Genomic DNA, 23059 nt, shown 5'->3' on the forward strand with positions numbered 1-23059 from the left:
ATATGATGCACAAAATTGTGGAGTGCTACGTGGACGATTTAGTGGTTAAGTCTAAAAAGAGGGAGGATCACCTAGGTGACCTTCTCAAAATCTTTGAAAGACTACGCAAATGTCAATTGAAGATGAATCCTCTCAAATGTGCGTTCGGTGTTACCTCAGGAAAATTTTTAGGTTTTATCGTAAAACATAGGGGAATTGAAATTGATCAAACCAAAATTAAGGCAATTCAAGAAATGCCTGTACCACGAAATCTCAAAGAACAACGCGGTCTCCAAGGGCGCCTTGCATATATTCGGAGGTTCATCTCCAATCTTGCAGGCAGATGTCAACCATTTAGTCATCTCATGAAAAAGGATGCTCCATTCAAATGGGATGAGTCATGTCAAAAAGCGTTCAACAATATAAAGAATTATTTGTCCTCTCCGCCGGTTTTGGGGGCGCCAGTTAAAGGAAAACCTCTAATCCTTTACATTGTTGCTCAAGAAAGATCATTGGGGGCAATGTGTGTTCAAGAAATTGAAGATCGCAAGGAGATAGCTCTTTATTACTTGAGTCGAACGTTGGTGGGTGTTGAGTTGAATTATTCACCAATTGAAAAAAATTATCTTGCATTAGTTTTTGCGATTCAAAAGTTGAAGCATTACATGCACGCTTATACAGTCCATGTCGTCTCAAAAGTCGATCCAATCAAGTACATCCTCTCGAGACCGTTGTTATCAGGAAGACTAGCTAAATGGGCTGTACACATCAAACAGTACGATATAATGTTCGTACCACAAAAGTCTGTTAAAGGACAAGCCATCGATGACTTCTTTGCCGACCACCCAGTACCACCTGAATGGGAGATGTCCGTTGATTTGCCTGGAGAAGATGTGTTTAACATCGAAATACTACCACCATGAGAAATGTATTTTGATGGGGCTGCTCGTCAAGACGGCGCAGGTGCAGGGGTAGTCTTTGTGTCGCCAGAAAAGCACGTTTTACCTTACTCATTTGTGCTAAATCAGTTGTGCTCAAACAACATGGCTGAGTACCAAGCTCTTATTATGGGTCTTCAAATGGCGGTTGAAATGGGAATTCAAGATCTTGATGTTTATGGAGATTCACAACTCGTTATAAGTCAACTTTTAGGCGAATATGAAGTCAAGAAAGAGGATTTAATTCCTTATCACAAACATGCATCAAGATTGCTCGACAAGTTTGACATTGTCAAGCTAAGCCATGTTCCAAGGAGTGCCAACAAGATGGCTGACGCCCTTGCTGGTCTTGCAGCCACTTTGGCATTGGTGGCAGAGGAAACCATGTTTATGCCTGTTTGCAATCGTTGGGTAGTTGCACCTGAAGAATATGAAGTTGAAGATGACGAGATCGAGGAGGTTGACATGATCACTGTCTGCCAAATTGACAAAGAAGACTGGCGTCAACCAATCATCGACTATTTGGATCACCAAAAGCTGCCTAATGATCCACGACATCGAACAGAATTCCGCCGTCGAGCCTCTCGTTTTGTTCTCTTCAAAGGGACTCTTTATAGACGATCTTTTGACAAGCTATGGTCGAGATGTCTAGAAGATGAAGAGGCAGCCAATACAATAGAGGAATTCCATTCAGGGATTTGTGGAGCTCTTCAATCTAGTCCTAAGCTTCATGATTGTATCAAAAGGGCGGGATATTATTGGCCTTCAATGGTACAAGATTGCATGGAGTTCGTTAAAAAGTGTGAAGCATGTCAATTTCATGCAAACTTCATTCACCAACCTCCAGAACCACTACATCCAACTGTGACATCATGGCCATTCGAAGGATGGGGTCTTGACGTGGTTGGTCCGATCTCACCAAAGTCATCTGGTGGTCACGCTTATATACTGGCTGCCACTGGTCACTTTTCTAAGTGGGCTGAAGCTATTCCCCTTCGTGAGGTGAAAAAAGAAAATGTTGTCGATTTCATTCGCACCCATATCATTTATAGGTATGGAATTACTCAAAGAATTGTCACTGACAATGGAAAACCATTCGTCAACAACTTGATGGATAGCCTTTGCCAAAATTTCAAGTTCACACAACATAAGTCATCCATGTACAATGCTCCTACAAATGGTCTAGCTGAAGCATTAACAAAACGCTTTATAATTTGCTAAGCAAGGTCGTTCCAAAGCCTAAGCGTGACTGGCATGAAAAGATAGGGGAAGCACTTTAGGCATATAGGACGACATACAAGAATGCAACACAATCTACCCCATATTCGTTGGTGTATGGTGTTGAGGTTGTCCTACCCTTGGAAGTTCAAATTCCATCACTAAGAATTGCCATTTAAGAGGATTTAACTAGTGATGAAAATGACAAGCTTCGATTGGCTGAGCTTGAAGCACTTGATGAGAAAAGATTACAAGCTCAACAGAAATTGCAATGCTATCAAGCTCGCATGACACGTGCATTTAGAAAAAAGGTTCGACCTCGTTCTTTTCAAGTGGGAGACATGGTCCTGGCAGTGAGAAGGCCTATCATTACTTCGCACAAAACTAGAAATAAGTTCACATCAAAATGGGATGGTCCTTATGTGGTACGAGAAGTCTACACTAATGGAGCATACAAAATTGTTGATGATGAGGGATTGCGCGTAGGTCCAATTAATGGCAAGTTTTTAAAGCGCTACTATTCATGAAGTGAAAGCCTTGTAAACTCCTAAGTAAGAGGATAAACTGCTTACCAAAAAAAAAGTATTGTTTGAACTACGTTGGCTTGATCTTGCAAGATAACCCGTTTATTTAGCAAGTACATAGGCAGCTTGAAAAAAAAATCAAGTGCAGCCACATCAAAAAAAAAAATCATCATCATTGTACTACTCCTGGCCCGCAAGAGTATAAACTGTGTACGGCTGAAAAAAAAATCCATACTCCTGGCCCGCAAGAGTATAAACAGTGTACGACGAAATAATAATATCAAGAGAAAAATAAAATTAAAAAAAAATCAAAAAAAGTAGTGTTTGTTAACTGCTAAACCATAAAAAAAAAAAAAAAAAAAAAAAAAAAAAAAAAAAAAAGAGGGGTAGCCTATTCTCAATCCATCTGATCCACTCGGAAGGTTTGAGCATTGACTGAAGCTCTTGAAGTTGGACTTTCTGTTGCTCCAATTGGACTATCTCATCAGCACTCAGAATAGGAGTTGCACATAAGTCGTCCAAAATCTGCTTCGCAACGTTCATTTGTTCTTAAATTGATGCGATAGATCCTTTGCTAGCCACTAAGTCATCTATTAGACGATTCTTCTCTTCGTAAGCTTTCGTCAATTCAGCTTCAAGAACTTCTACTCTTTTTGTGACTAAGGCATCTTGTTCCATCAATTGCTCTTGCCTTTTTTCTGCTCATTAGCAAGGTTGAACTCCGCTTGCTTGAGAAACTCAAATTGAGCAAGTATGTCTCTTGTTACTTGTTTATATCTTTGTCGTTTCGCTGCAGCCTCCTCCAAAGCAAGGTAGGATTTGACTGAACAAACATAATACTCAACTTTACGCTTCAGCCGAGCCGGGTCACCCTTGAGGTTTTTTATACCTCGATACACCATGGAAGCTTCTTCAAACCTTTTTGGTACCTCCGAATAAGGTGACGCTTACAACATTGCCAAGTATTGAGCGCCTATGTGTTTTATTGCATCTGCAAAAATATTACTAGAGAAGGGGCCTGGTCAAAACGTGTTTGCAGACATAGTAGGAGCGCAAACACGCTGAGATGAAGTTGTACAGTCATCACCAACTGACTGTTGAACCTCTAAAGCGTGGGAGGCAAGCTCAAGAGAATGAGGACTATCTACTGACTTTAGGCTTTGAGTAGGAGACTGTATTTCCTTCCTTGGTAAACTGGGATAATTGTCACAAACTTTATTCGTGGCGATCCTTATTGCTTTCCCCTTGCCAGTAGTTGGTCTCGGTATAGGTAAAATAGCTTCAACCTCTAAGAATTCAGCGGCGACACTCTCGAAGTCTTGATCATCCTAAAAAAAAAAAAGGTGTCGAAAACTTACAAGTGGTATGTTAGTAGGAACAATAGGAAAATCTCGAAGATCGCCAAAGGAGTCCGCATCGTTTAAAATGTTGTCCTCTTCATCAACAACGTCTGATAGCCTCTTACTCCTACGTTTATGCTTGTAGTTGACGTCAGATTCTCCGTCACTAGAGCTTCCTCCTTGGCTGACATCTCTAGCTGTCATCGATTTAGAGTTGCCTTGTCTGGACAGAGGCTCATGACTCCTTTTACCACCAGCATTGGTCTTCGGTCGAGAAGCACTTGTGTCACCAGCATGTTCCTGGCTCTTCCTAGACTTGTTGGGATCAGTTTCAATACTTGCACAAAGAATGTCAACCTTCTCTCTAAGGTCATTAACTGTCACTTTAGACCACCAAGACCGAAAAGCCCGAGTTACAAGGTCACGCCAATTTAGGGAAAGACAAGGAGTCAACACCCGGGATTGACTGCCATAAAACAAAATCAAGTCCCAATACCGAAGAGCTTCATAATAGCGTACAGATTGACGATCATCTATGGCACGCGTAAGCATACCAGGAACATCTTGACAAAACCCAAATTGCCTACCAAATCGATGAGGATTGTAAGGCTCTATGAAAAATTTGTCACCGGAGCGTACAAGAATGTAGCTAGAGCGAAGGGAGATGAGGTAGCCAAATTGTGGAATCTCGAGCTTCCCATCATCAAACAAAGCGATGTTCTTGTTCTTATTTGGCACGATACACCCAACCCTCGTTGTGGTCCCTTCATGTATCAGATCTCGTGCTTTTTTATCCCTAAAATGCTTTGAACTTTGAGAACCCGAGAATATAGTCATTAAAGAGCCTGGGAGAGCTAAATCAAGATTGTGATGAGTTCCAAAATAGTATGCGAGCTAACTATACAAGTAATGAGCCGGGAAGAATGAACCAGAATAAGAAGGTTTGGGAGACCTCGAAATGTTGTTCAGGCCATGATAAATGCTTCCCAGGCCAGGAACTGCCAAGCTGAACGGTTTACCACAAGCCATCAAGGTTGCGATCTCAAGCGTCTCGGGTCTTATCGATCTACTATCACACTGTGGAAGTACAAATGCGCATAACCAACAAGACAAGAAAGAAGCAGTATAGGCTATTCCCCTTCTATTGTTGTCGGGAAGGCCTAAATGCTGAAATATGGATAATTCTTCATTTGTCCACGCTGTAGGTACGTCTGATAACGTTCTATCAGGGTCTTGTGTAGATTGTGGAGGAGTCGAGAGATATATGTCCTCTTTGGCGGTGCAGCATAGCAAATTTTCTTCTGGTACCAAAATCTAATCCATTCTTTGGATGGAACCTCCTTCCTTGAGCCCGATTCTTTGTAAAGGCAATGTTAAGCAACAAACAAATGCTCACAAGCCTTCAAAATGTACCGTTTTTTTGTCCTCATTTGTTGTTGTTAGGGTCGCAAAATGAGGGACAATCTCATCATAAATTTCCCCATAAATGGGTAAGCCACCAAGTCTGTGCAAATCCCACAGTGAAATGGACCACTCTCATGCCATTGTATGGAGTGTGTTTTTGGTAGGGCACCAACTCTCACACAATGCTCGTAAAATATGCGGATTTTTATCATAGGAGTAAAGTGAGGCATAAACAGCATTGTAGATTGATGCTGATTTCAGATTTTCCCTCGAGCGACAGAGAACGTCCTCAGTCCACTCTCGATAGCTTAGGATGAAGCATGATTCACCATACATCTTTAGAACAGCAGATCCCCATATCACGGACCCTTCAATAATGGAACGACCCAATAAGGGAAGTAAGTTCTTTGTTGCAGGTCTACTCTGAAGGGTGTCTTGGAGCTTGTAAGCCTTTATGGTGTCGGAGACATTAGCAATCTCAACACATGTCACTGCGGAAATTTTGCTTACAAATACTTGATTGCATGCCATTAGGCCGCCGCAATGATTGTCGAATTTGTAGACGCGTGTCAGTCTTGGGGTTGTCACCCTCTTGGTCGACGAGAGAAAGATAGGATTGAGAACCTTCATTGAATTCCACTACGTGCACCTTGTCCATGATCAAAGACTTAAAAAAAAATAAAAAAAAACGTTAGAGTGTTTGACATGGCACATGTATAATGAGTATGTCATAAAGGCAATCTCGTATTGGAATTTCGAGTAGGTCAGTCTTAAGATGACAAGTTCATAACGATTGACATACATGACTTGACATCTCCGATGGGTTCATAACAAAGGGTCCTGACCCATCGCAACATGGGCGACTCAAATCTTCAAGTTATCAGACCTGTCTTAAAGACGTCAAGATCATAACGACTGGCATACATGACTTGATGCCTCCGATGAGTTCATAACAAAGGGTCCTGACTCATCGCAACAAGGGCGACTTCAAACATTCAAGTTATCAGACCTGTCTTAAAGACGTCAAGATCATAACGACTGATATACATGATTTGACGTCTCCGATGAGTTCATAACAAAGGGTCCTGACTCATCGTGATATGGGCGACTTCAAATCTTCAAGTTATCCGGCCAGTCTTAAGATGTCAAGTTCATAACGATTAGCATACATGAATTGACATCCCCGATGGGTTCATAACAAAGAGTCCTGACCCATTGCGACATGGGCGGCAACGTATGGCTACCTTGTAAATCTGTCATATGTACAAACGCTACAAAGAACACACACGCACACACACACGCACACACATATGATATGTACGTGCAATGCCATGTAAATCATAAAATAAAGTGGACAAGGTAAACATAAGTATCTGAGTACTCTGAAATGTTGAATGACAATTGCTACACTAGGATAATCGGATCAAATTGCAACAAGTCATCTAGTATTTAGTGGCAGAGTATAATTAGTATAACAAGAAGTCAAAATTGATGATCTTCGATCTCAATACACAAAAAAAAGGCACTTCAACATGACCAAAAAATATTGCTTGGAGTTTCAACAGCATCGCAATACGAGACAAAATTGCAATTACAAGTTTAAAAAAAATAAAAAAGGTAAGCAAACAAACTTACGTGAGTATGATTGGTTTCTTGAACAATTCTTGAAAACCCAATTACTCCGAAGTCCGGAAACTTCAAATCCTTGTGCTTTTATTGCTGCAAGTTCATGGAGTATTAATCATGGTTGAATCATGATGCATGAGAATTGATTAATTACAATAATAAAAAGGTGAAGTTAGGTATTAATTACCTATTGTTGTTCACGATAAATTTGCTGCGACAATACTCCAAATTCGATTGATATTCAATTACGAGAATGTCAATGAAGATTTCTTAAAGACTGCAAACAAATTCGAAAGTCGCAATAAGTGAGTAATGGTTAAATAATATTAGCATGAATTAACTTGGCAAAGGAAGTTCAGGTGCGGTGATGTTTACCGTTGCGGTTGCAAGTTCAAGAAGAACAAATAACAAGCGGTTGCAGGGGAAATCAGCTATCTTGTTCGTCTACTTGGATGAAGAAATAAAAGGGCTAGATTCCTTATTTATAAGTTACGGTGGACAACAATCTCGAGGAAGATCAAAACCTAGTATAAATAGGAGTTTAACCTTGGGGCTCAAGAATTCCCATAAACCAAACCTAGTACTTAAAAAAAAAAAAAAAAAAAAAAAGTACTAGTGACTTCCAAGTCAAATAAAAAGGTCGAGACCTTGTCACGCCAAACACTTCAAATTGTGTGTGTGACTTAGTTTAAGGGGGCAATTTGTATACACAGAAATTTTATGAGTGTCATACATTAAACTAAATAAATTAATTTGGGTTTAAATCATATGAATGATCCATTTTAATTAATTTGGCCCACCTAAATAAATAATCTGAATTAATTAAATATAATTCGGGTCATAAAATAAATCAAATGGACTAGGTTAAAAGACTTCTAAGTCATAAAATGGGTCAGGCCCAAACCTACTAAGTCCATTCAAGGGGTTCTCATCTCCTACAAATACACCATTCCTCCATCAGTTGAGGGGATCCAGAAATCATTATTCCAAGAGCTCATAAAAATCAAACGGAATTCTCTCTGAAGTAAGTCAACAAACATATCAAACTTGTGCCGACTTGTTAAGATACACTCAAACACATTTTAACGAGACTAAGCTTCAAAGCACTCGTTCAGGTGTATTCAAACAAAACCCTTGAATACAGGTTGACATCATCAAACGTCACCCTGCATTCAAACTCAAGTCGACGTCATCAAACGTTAATAGGTGTCACATACGTGTCATTGTCAAGCTGCGGAACAGAATCAGAGGACTTAGTTTATTTTATTATAAACTTTTATACAGAGATTGTACCCAAAATTCATATATTAATATAAATTCATTTGTTACTTTATTTCCCGTCTTTATTTATTTAGACTCGAAATTTGTACCCAAAAATCAAGTACGTAGGCACGCTCAGTGGGACAATTTTCGCTCTTCATCTCCAATCTTCAAGTCTCAAAACTCGTAGAATTAATGAGGGCATACCAAATTTGCTTTCAAATTCTACAAGAAAATTTCGGACCAAGTTGAATCCGATATCAAATCTCCACAACAGGTCTCGAGGGGGCATTTGTTGACACCGAAATTTTTTTAATTATTAGGTGTTAGATATAGGTAAATAAGTAGATAATATCAAAAATTATAAGATATTTATCTTCAGAATATCATAGATTATTATCTTTTACTCTATGACACTCTATATAACGAGGATCGTTTATAGGGTTTAAGGAGGCTCAGATGGAACAAGTCACAAAGACCCCATCTCCTCCCTACTACCAAACATTGTAGGTATAAAGTATGGATTAAGCCGACAAGTCCCCGTACTACAAACAAATATCAAAATCGTAGCCCTTTAGAGGGAGGAATCAAGAGATATACGAGAGTTGTAACCCACAAGTTATTAATAAAAATAATTGTTCCCGTATTTTTTCTACCTCTTTAATTTAAATATTGCAGGTTTGAATTTTATGGTTTACAGTCGTCCCCAGCACCGTTCCCTTTGCCCCCTTTTCTCGTTCCGACAAACTTGATCGAATCGCCGATTGGACTCGCAACCTCTAACCCCTCCAATTGTCGCAACAATGCTAATGACTCCGTCTTTGATTCACCGGTGATGAATCCTTCGCCTCCATACTTGCCGCCGATGAAGACTCCGTCCTCCTGCCTTGTCGCCCTAAATTCGGCACTAAATGGCGCTTCCATCACCACCTTAATATATTAACAACCCATCTCGCCCTAAATGGCGCTTCCACCACCACCATAACAACCCATCTTGCCATCTCCCTTAACGCCGCTACGAATAAGTCGAAGTTTGTAAACGTGATGCTGAAAAAAACATGCTCACCGCGATCAGCTTTACCATAACAACCATCTTATTGGTGATGGACAACATCAACGCCGCGAAACCGCCGTGTTCAAATCACCGGTTGAAATGTAGAACAATGAATAAAAAATTTATTTTATTTTTAAATTAATTTTGATTTTCTAAAGTTAATTAAGAAATTAAATTAAATCGTGCCACATAATAAAATTTGTGGTAGTCGCTTTTCAAAAGACTGTTGTAAAATCATCCGAAAAAAATTACATTTATTCATGAACATGATGCTATTTGATTAGAGGTGGTTAATAAGTCAAGTCGAGCATGAACCAGATCAATAAATGCACATACGTAGGGTTTTTTTTTTGGAAAAAAAAAATAAATAAAAATAATCTATTTTGTAAAATTGTGTCTAATTACAATTTTATTTTTTATTTTTTTTTTGTAAACCATAACACCATGTATCACCATGTATCCATGTGATATGGTAAAGACTTGGGATATATGTTGAAGAAATTTTAGAATAAAATTTTGAACTTTATAATTTTTTTATACATTCACGTTGTTTCGCAACAGAGGTTCTTTATGAGAAGCTGAATCTTCTTCTTCAGAGCTATATGCCAATCTACTTTCAACAACTTCTTTTTCGGACTCCTCTTCTGCTTTTCCCTTCATCACCGTGTAAAATCCAATTGCTATAACTGTGCCTCCAATCAAACTACATACACCAATTAAGCATTACTTTTATTATTTATTCCGTAATTAAGTTCAGTAAACAAACGAATTTGTAAAACAAAAAATAATTAAATATAATTTAAAAAAAAGGAAATTTAAAAGTGTTATAATCTCATGGTTAATTGTGAGGTACTTCCCCACTATTTTACCACTAGACCATATACTATTTGGCATTATATTTTGATAGGTTAACAAAATAACAACTAAAGTACGTTGTAATTAGGGTCTGTTCACTTTAGCAGTTCAGCTTAATTTCCGTTCAGTTCAGTTCAGCTCAGCTTTTAATTTCCTTCTCTCATAATATATTCATTTCAGCTCTATTCAGTTCTGTTCAGCTCCAATCAGTTCAGTTCAGTTCAGCTCAGTTTAGTATATGTGAACAAACCCTTAATTGAATTAATTTGTTTAAGCAAATGAATTTACTTTAATTTGTTCCTAATTAAATTATGGAGTATTTTTTTTAATACTTGATGATAAGTAATAATGTGTTTTAATTTAATTGACCTGATCTAATATTTATTTGCTTGAGCTCAATTGAACTTACTTAGTACTTATGTCCTGAGAGAGTTCTTTCGATTTGGCTTTATGTCACAGTTTTAGTTGTTGACAACATTAATGAGGAAGAAAAAATAATCAAATATTTTTAGGGTACAAATTTTCATACATTATTCTTAAGATTTAATAAAGAAAAGACATAATTAACATAAATAAGGGCAATAAACATTTTAGAGGGTATAATTATCCAAACACTTATCATAAAAGTATTATTATTATTATCTCAAACTTCTCTAATCAATTCTTAATCATGATAACTTCTAATCAATTCTTTAATGACAAACTTTAAATTTGATTCAATATTACTAAGAGATATAAATAAAATTATTTGAGAATAGAATAAAATTAGTACCTTCCAAGATGGAGAATGTCTCCAAGAAAAGATACTCCCATAACCACTGCAATTATCATTTGAAGTGGCTTAAACATTGCCACAAATAAGGGCCCCTTCTTTCCACAAGCCCAAGTCTGGACAGTATTTACCACACCAACTTCCAAAGCCTGGTAAAACAATATTAAATAAATAAAAAGTTAATGTCGACTACTCCGTAATAACAAGTAAGAAATTATCCGCGGTAGAAATTATACTACCTCTATTTCGTATTAGTTGCAATTTTGGAATATTCTATATCTCACAAATAATATCCCAAAGTTGCAACTAATAAGAAACGGAGGTAGTATTTTCTCTATTCGAAATTAATCGTGTAAAAGATTATATGTAGTCGACTTTATTTTGATGGTAAGAGTATTAAACTTTGATTATAGAAGTCAAATACAAGTAAATACTACTCTGAATAACTTACCCCGAATAAAATAGCAATCCACACGATGCTAATACTCGGGGTCCAAACACTTGTATCATCTTCAGCTAGAAAGGTAACAATTGCTGCTACGATTGTTTCGAAGAAGAAGCTAATCATTGTTATAAGTATCTCTGAGTGGAAGTCCCTTGCTATCCAAGTCTATTGATCAAAACAATATTATACACCATAATATTGCAATTATAATAATGAATAAAACTCAAGAATTGTGTTGGAAAAATGTAGAGAATGGAAAATTGCCTAGTTAGTTTACTTAGTTAGTTAGTGTAGGATGGATTAAACATAGGGCTTGTTCACTTCAGCTTCAGTTCAGTTATGTTCAGTTCCGTTCGGCTCCAATCAGTTCAATTCAATACAGTTCAGCTCCTAATTTCCTTCTCCTGTAAAATATTAATTTCAGCTATATCCAGTTCGATTCAACTTCAATCAGTTCTGTTCAGCTTCAATCAGTTCAATTCAGTACGTAAATGTGAACAAGCCCATAGTCTTGTCGATAACTATTGAATAAAAATCATTCCATGTATCGAGTTCGTTTCAATAGAACAAACTCAACAACATTCGTAAGTATGTGACTAATATATATATATATATATATATATATATATATATATATATATATATTAGTCACATACTTACGAATGTTGTTGAGTTTGTTCTATTGAAACGAACTCGATACATGGAATGATTTTTATTCAATAGTTATCGACAAGACTATGGGCTTATTCACATTTATTGTAAAACACATTTTTTAAGATCCCACATTGAAAAATTCATAAGTATGTGACTGATATATATATACTCAGACTTGTGTATGATCAATATAGAGTAAAGGTAAAATATAGTCCCTCAACTCTTGTATTTGTGCACTTTTAGTTCCTCTCAACTATTTTGTGCACTATTAGTCCATCAGCCACCATATTTGGTGTTTGTCAGCCCAAAGTTGATGGGCTTAGCCTAGTCACCAATAATTTAGAGACCATGACTCATTATATTATTTTATTTTTTTATTTTTTTTTATGTCAGGATTTTATTTAACACCCCTATTAATAACAATAAATAAATAAAAACAAAAAGAAAAATTCCTTTATTTTTTCTTTAACTAAAAAAACCCTCTATTCTTATTTAAAAATTATAAAAAAAAAAAACATGTAATTCAACTTATTCCTCCTTCTCATTTATTCTCCAACAGTCTATCCACCATCATTAAGTGTGTAACATAGCCCCATCTTAGCCAGTCTGCAACATCACCACCGTCATTAATCAATGACGATGCAACCCACCAATTTATACAACCAACACAACACCAATAGCCCTCACTTCCCTACCAACTACTACTCTCCACACTCATGAGCCCGTATCCACCAATTGATCCCCCTATCACCATTGCTGCTACTCGATCCCCACTGCAACTACCACCAAACACAACCCCTTCCGCCCCTAACCTCCCGTATTACACCAACCTTGCAACTTGCATTAATTCACAGCACTACCACTTCTGTTACTCCTCTCATGTCGCCGCAATCGTATCTCCCCCTTCGTGCATCTCCACCACAACAACCTCTACCTTCACAAAACCTAATTCACGCAGCTGCATATCCAACACCAGCCCGCCATTGCTATCCAAACCAAAGCCTAAAATATTTCATCAACCAAAGTAATTTTAAGCCTTGTAATCGTACCACCCGAATCACCATTAATTCCATCATTAGAGAACAATAACTACATCTGCATTAACCCAGATAAATTCTTAAATCCGACCAAATTCAACCCATTCTTAAACACCCTTAAGTGTGAGCAATTGTTGATGCAAGCTTTTGTAAGGTCATGGGGGGAGGATTCAGCGGAGATTTTGAAGGGGGGAAATTAGGGTTGGTGGTTAAGGTTGGGTTTTTAAAGGGGTGGGAGCCAATTTCGAAGGGGGAAAGGGAGTCGGAAGCCATGGGTGAAGGGAGGAGAGAGAAAACTGGGAAGGGGGTGTTAGGGAAGAAGGGGAGAGAGTGGAAGCCATGAAAAAATAAAGCTTAATTTTATTTTTTTCTTGTCAATTTTTTTTTATATAAAGAAAAGTATTATTTTTAATTAATTTTGATTTATAATTAAAGCTGATTTTAAAAATAATGCTGTCAAAAAAAAAGGACAAATAACAAGTAATTAAAAGATTTTTTTTTAATATATTCTGAAGAAAAAAAAAAGGAAAAGTAAAAAAATATGAGTCATGGTCCCTAAACTATTGATTACTTAATATCCATAAACTATTTTGTTGACTCATAGTCCCTAAACTAATGCTTAGTCAGCATAATCCCTAAACTTTTGGCTTGAAAACACAAAAAGTGGTGGAGGAGGGACCAAAAATGCACAAAAGAGTTTAGAGGGACTAAAAGTGCACAAATATAAGAGATGAGAGACTTATTTTACTTGAACAATATGTGTACTTGACTTGTATCTGGAAAACTTTCCCTTTTTTCGCAGACCATCATTACTCATGGTATAAAAATTTATACCATCCTTCTCTCTCTATCACTTTCTCACTCCTCCACATCATCTATACCACAATACAATATATATACTTCTTCCAAAAATCATCCCACTCATGGTATAAAAAAAGTCTACCACCACACTTTCTCTCTTCTATTTGTATTAATAATACACCTAATTTAATTATAATTATATTTCATTTTATTATTGGAAATAACTAATTAATGTTTGTAAAGTTAATTGAATAAAATAAGCAAATTAGGTAGTAAAAAGTGAATTCGAAAAAGTATATAAAACTATATCAATATGAGTGTTTATGTGTACGTCTTGAAAAATTATGAACAATGGTAATTTTTTTCATAATTTTTTACTGTATAATTTTTTTCTTAAAATGCAATTGAAAAAAAAAAGATATATAATAATCAGGCCATATGACGTGACCTGTTTGATTCATGTTTCATGGGAACCAAAACAAATGTTTACTATGGGATCATCAAATGGTATAGTTTTATACTACCAATGTAGTAAAAAATTGTAGATTTTTAATGAATTTTTACACCGTGGTATAAAATTATGCTATAGTGTTGATGCTCTCAGGAATATTAATAAGAATTTTCAAGCACATATCTGTCACACATGCAAAAGCACGTATATTTCTTCTTCTTTTTTTTTTTTTTTTTGTACAAAAAGTATATTACTTCTTTTTCTTTTTTTTCTTCTTATTTATTTATTTATTTATTTTATTAATTTTAAATAATGTGTATGTGGTGTAATTGTTGTAATAACATGTTTTAAAAAGTAGTTGACAACATAACAAGGATAACCACATGCTCCCTCCATCTTAAAATTAAGTGCATGTTTTTCATTTTTACGGATTTTAAATAAAATAGATAATGTAATATTGGGTGCTACAGATAAATTAATTAGATACCTTAAAAACAATGATTGGTGATTCCTTAAAAGCCAATAGTAAAGGAGTGAAATGAGTTGGTGGGAATTAAATGTCCAAATTGTCAAGTACAGCTTTATAAAGTGAGTGAGTGGGTGTGAGAATTATTAACAAGTGGATGAAATCTTGTAAGAAATTGTGTTAATATTGGAAGTGAGGTTAAAAGTGTCTGGAACAGCAAAGCTATTTTTTAGAAATACTCCGTAGTCGCTTAAATTTAAAACACTAGGAAAGGAAAACAAATACTTCGTATTTAATTTTAGGGCGGAGGGAGTAAGGCCCGTTCACTCCACCTTAAAAAATAATATTTAATAAAAATAATTTTAATTCAATAAAATATGTTTAGTTTATTAAAAATAATTTCAATCCAGTAAAAATTAGTTATTTTAAAGAAGAAATATAATAGAGAATCAGTATAAATAATTTCAGTTCTGCAAATATAATTTCAATTCGATAAAATAAATTTTAGTTAGTAAAAATAATTTACGTTCAGAAAAAATAGTTTAGTTTAATAAAAATAATTTTAATTCAGCAAAAATAAGGTAAAGTGAACAGAGCCTAATAAGTAAATATATATGGAGTATATACAACTTTCTAAAATACAAACTATTGTGTGGCCCAGGCTCGGGCAATGCCCCGTTTTGCTAGTTTGTATTTCTTTTGATAATTATGTCCAACTGTTTGTATAATTATGTGTGGCTTGTGCATTGTCTTGGGTATTAATGTTTAATTTGTATCTCTTATATATTTATATTCTAAGCTTGTGAAAAATAAATGAATTATATAGCCTCTAATTTACTTAATAAATGAAAAGACTATATAATTAATTATGTAAAATTTTAAACACTAATCAAAGTTGGTTGAGATGGTAAATGGATGACCTTTATGTGTTGGAGGTTACGTGTTCGAATTTAGATCAAATCATAATTTATTTTATTCAATAAAATATCGAATTTATGTGGCGCATATACTTTGGATAGAGTAGAAGGTAGAACCTTACCTTAGTGATGTAGGTAAGTGATAGAAATATACAACTACCAAAAAGGTAAAGTCCACCAAGGGCCCAATTGGGTTGAGTTTCGTTTGCATTAAGAAGAGAGAATTGGGTTGGAGAAGAAGAAAATATATAAATGGGCATTCCTTGGTACAAAGTCACTATGAACGCACCACCAATTGACACTAACGTTCCCAAAGATTTGAGTAGGCTACTTTGAGCTCTCATGTTCAATACTTCCATCCTAAAAGGGTCATTTTCAAAATTAATTTAATAAATCAATTGACTAAAAAAAATATGTATTATTGTGCTATGAAAGTTTAATTATTCATATAACAAATATTACCTGAAAATTATTCCCATTATAAAAGTGAAAGCAGGAGATAGATTATTCATTGCTGATGCAAGAGTTGGTGAGCTATAACGTATTCCAATAAACAAGAACATGGAGCAACCACAACTGCATCACAAATTGGTAAAACAAATTAAGTAAAATAATAAATAAATGAATAAGTGAGTCTATTTATGAAATTTTTGTTTTTTTCTAGCAATGGTTTTTTTGAAAGAAAACACATTTTAATAATAGTATATGAAATTTTTGTTTTTTTTTTTCAAGCAATCGTTTAGGCAAAGTATATGAATGATGAAAAAAAATCACACACATTCTAAGTAGTTGAATAATTGCAAATGAAATGATCAATCAATAACTATACATTAAAGGCGAATAAAAAATAACATGTGGTAAAATCTGATTAAATAATTTTTCGCCAATTTTTTATTTACTTTTTTGCCAAATTATCTTAGGAAATTTTTAATTCACTACTTGTATAATATTTTCCTACCTACCAATATATATATAAAACAAATCTTCCATATATTTTATATAAGATAAATAGGTAATCTTTCTCTCCCAAATTCAATAAACAATTTTATAACAACTTATAGAAAAATTAAGCAAAATATTATTATTAAAAATAGATATATATATATATATATAGGCATATACAACTTAAAGTTTATCAGAAGCTTTTTGTTAAAGAATATTGACCTTTGTCATACTACTTGTAAAGAGAAAAAAATTTATAAAAATTGTTGAAACACAAACTTTTATAAAATTTGGTAAATCCGTGCAATGCACGGGACCATAAGCTAGTAAACTAAATAAAATAAGGAAAGTTTTTTTTTTTTTTTTTTTTTTTTTTTTTAATTTAACAAAAATATTTTATCAAATCGTCTATTACCTTAAACAAATTTCCAATAATGTTTTTGTTGATAAGAATTAATTTTTTTTTTTTTTTTATTTTTTTTTTATTATTTTTTTTTTAACTACGAGTACACAAATAGAAGTAACTAGTGTTTTAGAAAGGTTGTTACGATTGTGAATTTGTGACTTCTTCGGTGTTGTGAAAGCAAAATGATACCCAACTTTGACACCTTGATGGTAACTTTATTTGACTATTTGAGGGTTTGAGCTAATAAGGAGTAAGATACTTTGTACTTCATTTACCAAAATAAGTAAATTGGAACTTTCGTTTGAATATTTCAAAGTAAGGAAGGATCCATTGAAAGGGATGTTTTAATTTGGACAATTTCATCAATAACTTTAGTGAACTTGTGTCAATTAATTTCATGATTACTATTTTGAAATGTTTTAATTTAGTGGCATTTTATTAATTATATTATTTCACATGAGATCATTTTATAATTACTTATTGTAAAGTTGAACTTTTTGTTTTTAAGGTAACTTTTCTAATAAACCTTGTAACGTCTCACAAGTCACAAGTAAACTATTGATGTAGTCCATGTAGAATAATGTGATCCAAACCTCTCCATTTATTCACATGCACAATATAAAACAAAGCTATCATAAAACAAGGCTATTTAATCCCTTAAAAAACATAAAATAAAATCTATAACTAAGCACAAGATTAAAAACTATCAAAAAAAAAAAAAAAACATATGATTTTAACACGCATAAATAAGAACAAATAGCTAAGAGAGGGTGAGATGAGAAAGATACCAAAGGACTCCGAGTAGGAAGAGTCGGAAGATCATAGCAACACCGATGTGTGGAGATGGAGTTTTCCTGTCCAAATTAATCCCATTTATGAGCATAAAGTTTCATACACAATAAGTAAATAAGCAAAACTCCGATCCCTTCATTTGGGTGTCATAGACACAGCTTACAGGTCGATACTATTATTAAAATTAACTACATACGTGACAACTAAATTTGGCATTGAGGACATGTCACATATGATATAGTAACTTATTCAACAATAATAATAAAGATTGGAGGAATTGGTTACCTGTGGAAAAGGAAGGCAAGGGGAATAAGGAAGAAGAAAGCTATGCCATGAGTATAAGTAGTGAAGATAAAGCTGCTCATTCCTTTAGCCATTGCTGCTTTACCCAATGTATTGCAACCCACATCCATTAATTCCATAGTTAACAGAATTATTACCATCTTTATTTCCCACATTTTTCTTCTTTTTCTTCTTCTTCTTCTTCTTCTTCTTCTTCTTCTTCTTCTTCTTCTTCTTCTTCTTCTTCTTCTTCTTCTTCTTCTTCTTCTTCTTCTTCTTCTTCTTCTTTCTTCTTCTTCTTCTTCTTCTTCTTCTTCTTCTTCTTCTTCTTCTTCTTCTTCTTCTTCTCCTTTCTTTGTGAAAGAAACCACAAGAGTGAAGAGATTTTATATATATTAATGAGGAACGTGCCACAAAGTCTTTGGATTTGGAGTGAATAGTCCTCTTTAAGGCTGGCTTTGGAATTAGTCTTGGCTATTCCTTATTCCTCAAAGATACTATGTATATGTCAATGTAAAAAATTGTTTGGAATGAAAAGTTTTTTCTGTTTTGACCTTTTTATTAAGAGACCCAATTACCATACCAAAATACTACATATAATAAAGTTTTATACGTGAATTGAAAGAATGGTTGTTGTAAAAGTTTTTCTTTTATTCATTGCCACACATGAACGATAACTAATTAATTAATTCATTTGCTAATGTTGTATAATATAATCTACCGTCAACATCAATTATATATAATTACATCAACATCAAATAATAAATATAATCAAATACATATATCATAATAAAATCATTCTCAATAATATCAAGATACTCCCCCTATTTTAAATGCATTAGTTTGATTTTTGCACTATTCATATGCCATGCTTGATTTAATTTTTTTTTTTTTTTTTTTTGTTATAAAATAAACAAATGTTATTATATATTACTTCATTCGCATGTAATTAGATTTGTCACAATATCTAATTTCATAATATAATTTTGTTATAATTTTCAATAATAGACAATTAAAGATATTAATAGTCAAAGTTACGTTTTGGCAAATGAGGCGGTCAAACTAGTGCATTAAAAAAAATAAAAAAAAAAAAAAAAATAGAGAGAGAGAGAAAAGGTTGGTTATGTTTTGACTGAATGAGTGCGTCAATGCATATCTAGAAATCTTTAAGTTTAACTATCATTAAATAAAGGGTTTACCCGGTTAGTGTTATAAGAGTTACTTCGTCACTGTTATAAGGGTTACTCAATCAGTATTACGTGTAGGGTTTATTTGGCCGTTATTATATGAATTACTTTGTTAATTATTTTACAAGCGTTCACATGGTGTGGACAGTACTACACACAAAAAGCGCTGAAACACTTGAAAGAAACTGAATGAGTCCCCCCCCCCCATCCTTTGTTTGTCTATATCATTCACCCTTTTTGATGAGGGTGGCCAATAGTTTGGTAAAATGGTTATTACTTTCTCCATTCATAATTTAAGTTTCCGTATATCCTGAAATCTATCCTTTCCCTACTTGAATTTATTCATCTCTTAGTTCAATGGGGTTTTTGTAAAATTGAACACTACTTTATTCAATGCTTTATCTATATTAATTTGATGGACATTTTGCAACCCACTATAAGATGAATTAAACATAGGCTTAATTCTTTATAAACTAAAATAAAAAATAAAAACAAAGAGCATATATAGGCTTTAGAGCGACGAAGATGATAAAAAAGTTCCAATCTTTCTGAATACCACTCCTAATTAATTAAACTTTATCAAGCTAGACAATTTCCATAATATTAGACCAATCCGAATTGTGTTATGTTACATTGTTACCTTAATGATTTATTCGATCTTCAAATCAAACTCATGAAATCATATACATTAGATCATCACTTACAATATGTATAAATAATTGGATTATAATATTGAACAAAAGATTAGATGAAATTGTATGCAGAAATTTAAAATCATGCATCCATGCTTTTGTCATATAGCATAGGGATTTTAAGAGGATGCGACTCTTCTACATCATCTATGATATAAGCCAATCTATTTTCATCATCTTTATTAAGCATCTCTTCTTCAGCATTCCCTTTCATCACTGTGTAGAATCCAAATGCTATGATCAACCCTCCGATTACACTGCACAAAACGATTTATTTTATATTCATGTATTTTAAAATTTAATACGAAGTAAATTAATTTTTGTTTAACATGGATCATGTGTTAGCTAGGTAAAATTGACTTGGGAATTTTTTATTTATATTTTAATTATTTATAACTTAGGTTATTACGATGTATGATATTTAAAGTCTGGTCGATTGAAATATGTTTTAGTTGGTTAAAGATTATTTTTACTGATTCATTATACTTGTATTAGTGTTTCAAATTAGTGAAGGAGATTATTAATTATATTTTTACTAACTGAAATATGTTTTAGTTGGTTGAAATTTATTTTTACTGATGATACATTACGGAGTATATTAGTGTTTCAAGCTAATGAACGAGATTGTTAAGCCAAGAATATTAATCCAAGGATAAAGAAGTACCTCCCAAGATGTAGAACATCCCCAAGGAGAGAAACTCCCATAATAACTGCAATAATCATTTGAAGTGGCTTAAACATTGCCACAAACACTGGCCCCTTCACTCTACATGCCCATGTATCGACAATATTTACTAAACTAGCTGCTACAGCCTGCTCATGTTTAGATAATAGTATAATACACCAAAAATGTTAATTTTTGTGAGGAAAATGAACATAACCAATGGTTGATTGCACACAATTTAAAACAATAGGTGAAAGCAAGTGTACATACTTTTGTGTCCATTTAGGCACATAGGGCCTATGTATTTGGCATGCACATAGGAAGACAATCTGGGGTTCGGTGGTACATTTTCTTTCTTGTTTAAGTACAATGGTACATTTTTATGTACTACTATACATGTAGAATGTACCATTAAATATAAGTTGTTTGAATAGTATTTTTTATGTACTATTATGCATTTAGTGTTACTTTTTGCCATTATATTGTTCACCTTCAGGTTCCCATTATTTACAAAAATGTCATCTGCATCCTTAATGCATAGGGCCTATGCGCCAAGAGATTTGCGATGAGAAGTGGTTTAGGCCCTGTTCTATTCACCTTAAAAAAATAATATTAAGTAAAAATAATTTCAGTTCAGTAAAAATAAGTTCAGTTCAGTAAAATTAATTTCAGTTCAGTAAAAATAATTTCAGTTCAGTAAAAATAAGTTCAGTTCAGCGAAATTCAGCTTTATTAAAGAAGAATTATAATAGAAAATCAGTAAAAATAATTTCAGTTCAGCAAAAATAATTTCAGTTCAGTAAAATTAATTTAAATTCAGTAAAAATAATTTAAGTTCAGCAAAAATAATTTCAGTTCAGTAAAAATAATTTCAGTTCGGCAAAATTAAGGTGAAGAGAACGAGGCCTTAGTATTAAAAAAAAGAAGGATAAAGAATAAAGAGTAAGGTCCTGTTCTTTTCACCTTAAAAAAATAATATTAAATAAAAATAATTTCAGTTCAGTAAAAATAAGTCCAGTTCAGTAAAATTAATTTCATTTCAGTAAAAATAAGTTCAGTTCAGTAAAAATAAGTTCAGTTAGTAAAATTCAGTTCTCTTAAAGAAGAATTATAATAGAAAATCAGTAAAAATAATTTTAGTTCAGTAAAATTAAGTTCAATTCAGTAAAAATAAGTTCAGTTCGGTAAAAATAATTTCAGTTCAGCAAAATTAAGGTGAATCAAACAGGGCCTAAGTGAAAAATTAAGAAATAAGATGGCAAAGTGTGTTTGTAAGGGAATAAAGTATATGCGTTAAGAACTTTGAAAGGATTCTTAACAAAAAACAGATGCTTTAAAATTCTCAAATTAAAGAAAAAAAAATACGACCCTTAAAGTATGAAAATTTACCCCAAATAAAATTGATATCCATTGGATACCTATGGTTGGTTTCCAAACACTTGCATCATTTTCAGCAATTGAAGTTGCAATTGTTGCCACTATTGTCTCAAAGAAGAAAGTAATTAGTATTATCAGCACTTCTGAAGGGAAGTCCCTCGCAATCCAAGTCTGAAGAACATGAAAGTAATCATAGTTAGGAATTTATTGCAGGTAATACTTAGTATTTATGTCGCATTTACGGAGAAAAAGATAAAACTTTAAAATGTACTACACATGATTTTGTTATAAATTTTCAACTTATTGGAGAATTTTTGTAAAATTGTAATAAAATAATGCAATTTTAAAAATATTACCTTTGTAACATATGCGAGTGAGATGACTATGCTGCTCATAGAAAGAAAGATGCCCCCAACAATCCAGTTTGGTTGTGCTTGATGATGTTCAACAAGAATATGGAAAGATGCCTTGATTGGTGAAGAGAATAAAATGATAGGGAGTCCTTGGTACAAGATCACTACCAATGTCCCACTAATTGATACTATGGTTCCTACCAACTTTAGTATGCTACTTTGTGTACTTAAGTTCAAAATTTCCATCCTATATTCCACAATTCATTTCATAATTTCAATTACTAGCTAAAACTTAATGCTAGAAACATCTTATGGTACAAGTAGAAGGTCAATTGAGCATGATAAATTCTTTTCAATGGTCAAACATACATAGTCAAATACTACCTTCGGTCCAAATTACTCGCAACTTTGGGGTATTATTTGTGAGATATAAAATATTCTAAAATTGCGAGTAATTTGAACCGGTAAAAACTTTTGTATACATCCGGTTTACACTAATATTAGTGTATATCGAGCAGTATAAGGGTAACTTTAAGCCAATTTAGGGTAACTTTTTGCCTTTTTTTGGGTAACTTTGAACATAGTATGATTTTTTTTATAAATCGAACAAGAAAAGTTTTATA

General features: G+C 33.6%; 3 protein-coding genes across 3 annotated transcripts; 1 reads left to right on the forward strand and 2 right to left on the reverse strand.

The window, feature by feature from the left end:
- Positions 1-905: 905 nt before the first annotated feature.
- LOC110694592 (uncharacterized protein K02A2.6-like) lies at positions 906-2138 on the forward strand. Its single transcript, XM_021871758.1, has one exon. It carries the CDS (start codon positions 906-908, stop codon positions 2136-2138), a length of 1233 nt encoding a protein of 410 aa, XP_021727450.1.
- Positions 2139-9635: 7497 nt separating this feature from the next.
- On the reverse strand, positions 9636-18411 carry LOC110694110 (WAT1-related protein At3g28050-like). The gene is made up of 7 exons (XM_021871272.1): positions 18167-18411; positions 17878-17943; positions 16204-16317; positions 15864-16101; positions 11422-11580; positions 10971-11119; positions 9636-10046 (listed from the first exon to the last, which is right to left on the reverse strand). Exons 1-7 carry the CDS (start codon positions 18337-18339, stop codon positions 9878-9880), a joined length of 1068 nt encoding a protein of 355 aa, XP_021726964.1. The 5' UTR covers positions 18340-18411; the 3' UTR covers positions 9636-9877.
- Positions 18412-19559: 1148 nt separating this feature from the next.
- On the reverse strand, positions 19560-22826 carry LOC110694525 (WAT1-related protein At3g28050-like). The gene is made up of 4 exons (XM_021871710.1): positions 22440-22826; positions 22096-22254; positions 20707-20855; positions 19560-20299 (listed from the first exon to the last, which is right to left on the reverse strand). Exons 1-4 carry the CDS (start codon positions 22680-22682, stop codon positions 20125-20127), a joined length of 726 nt encoding a protein of 241 aa, XP_021727402.1. The 5' UTR covers positions 22683-22826; the 3' UTR covers positions 19560-20124.
- Between the last annotated feature and the right edge of the window lie 233 nt (positions 22827-23059).

This window comes from Chenopodium quinoa, unplaced genomic scaffold (genome assembly GCF_001683475.1).
Source record: "Chenopodium quinoa cultivar QQ74 unplaced genomic scaffold, ASM168347v1, whole genome shotgun sequence".
Lineage (NCBI taxonomy): Eukaryota > Viridiplantae > Streptophyta > Magnoliopsida > Caryophyllales > Amaranthaceae > Chenopodium > Chenopodium quinoa.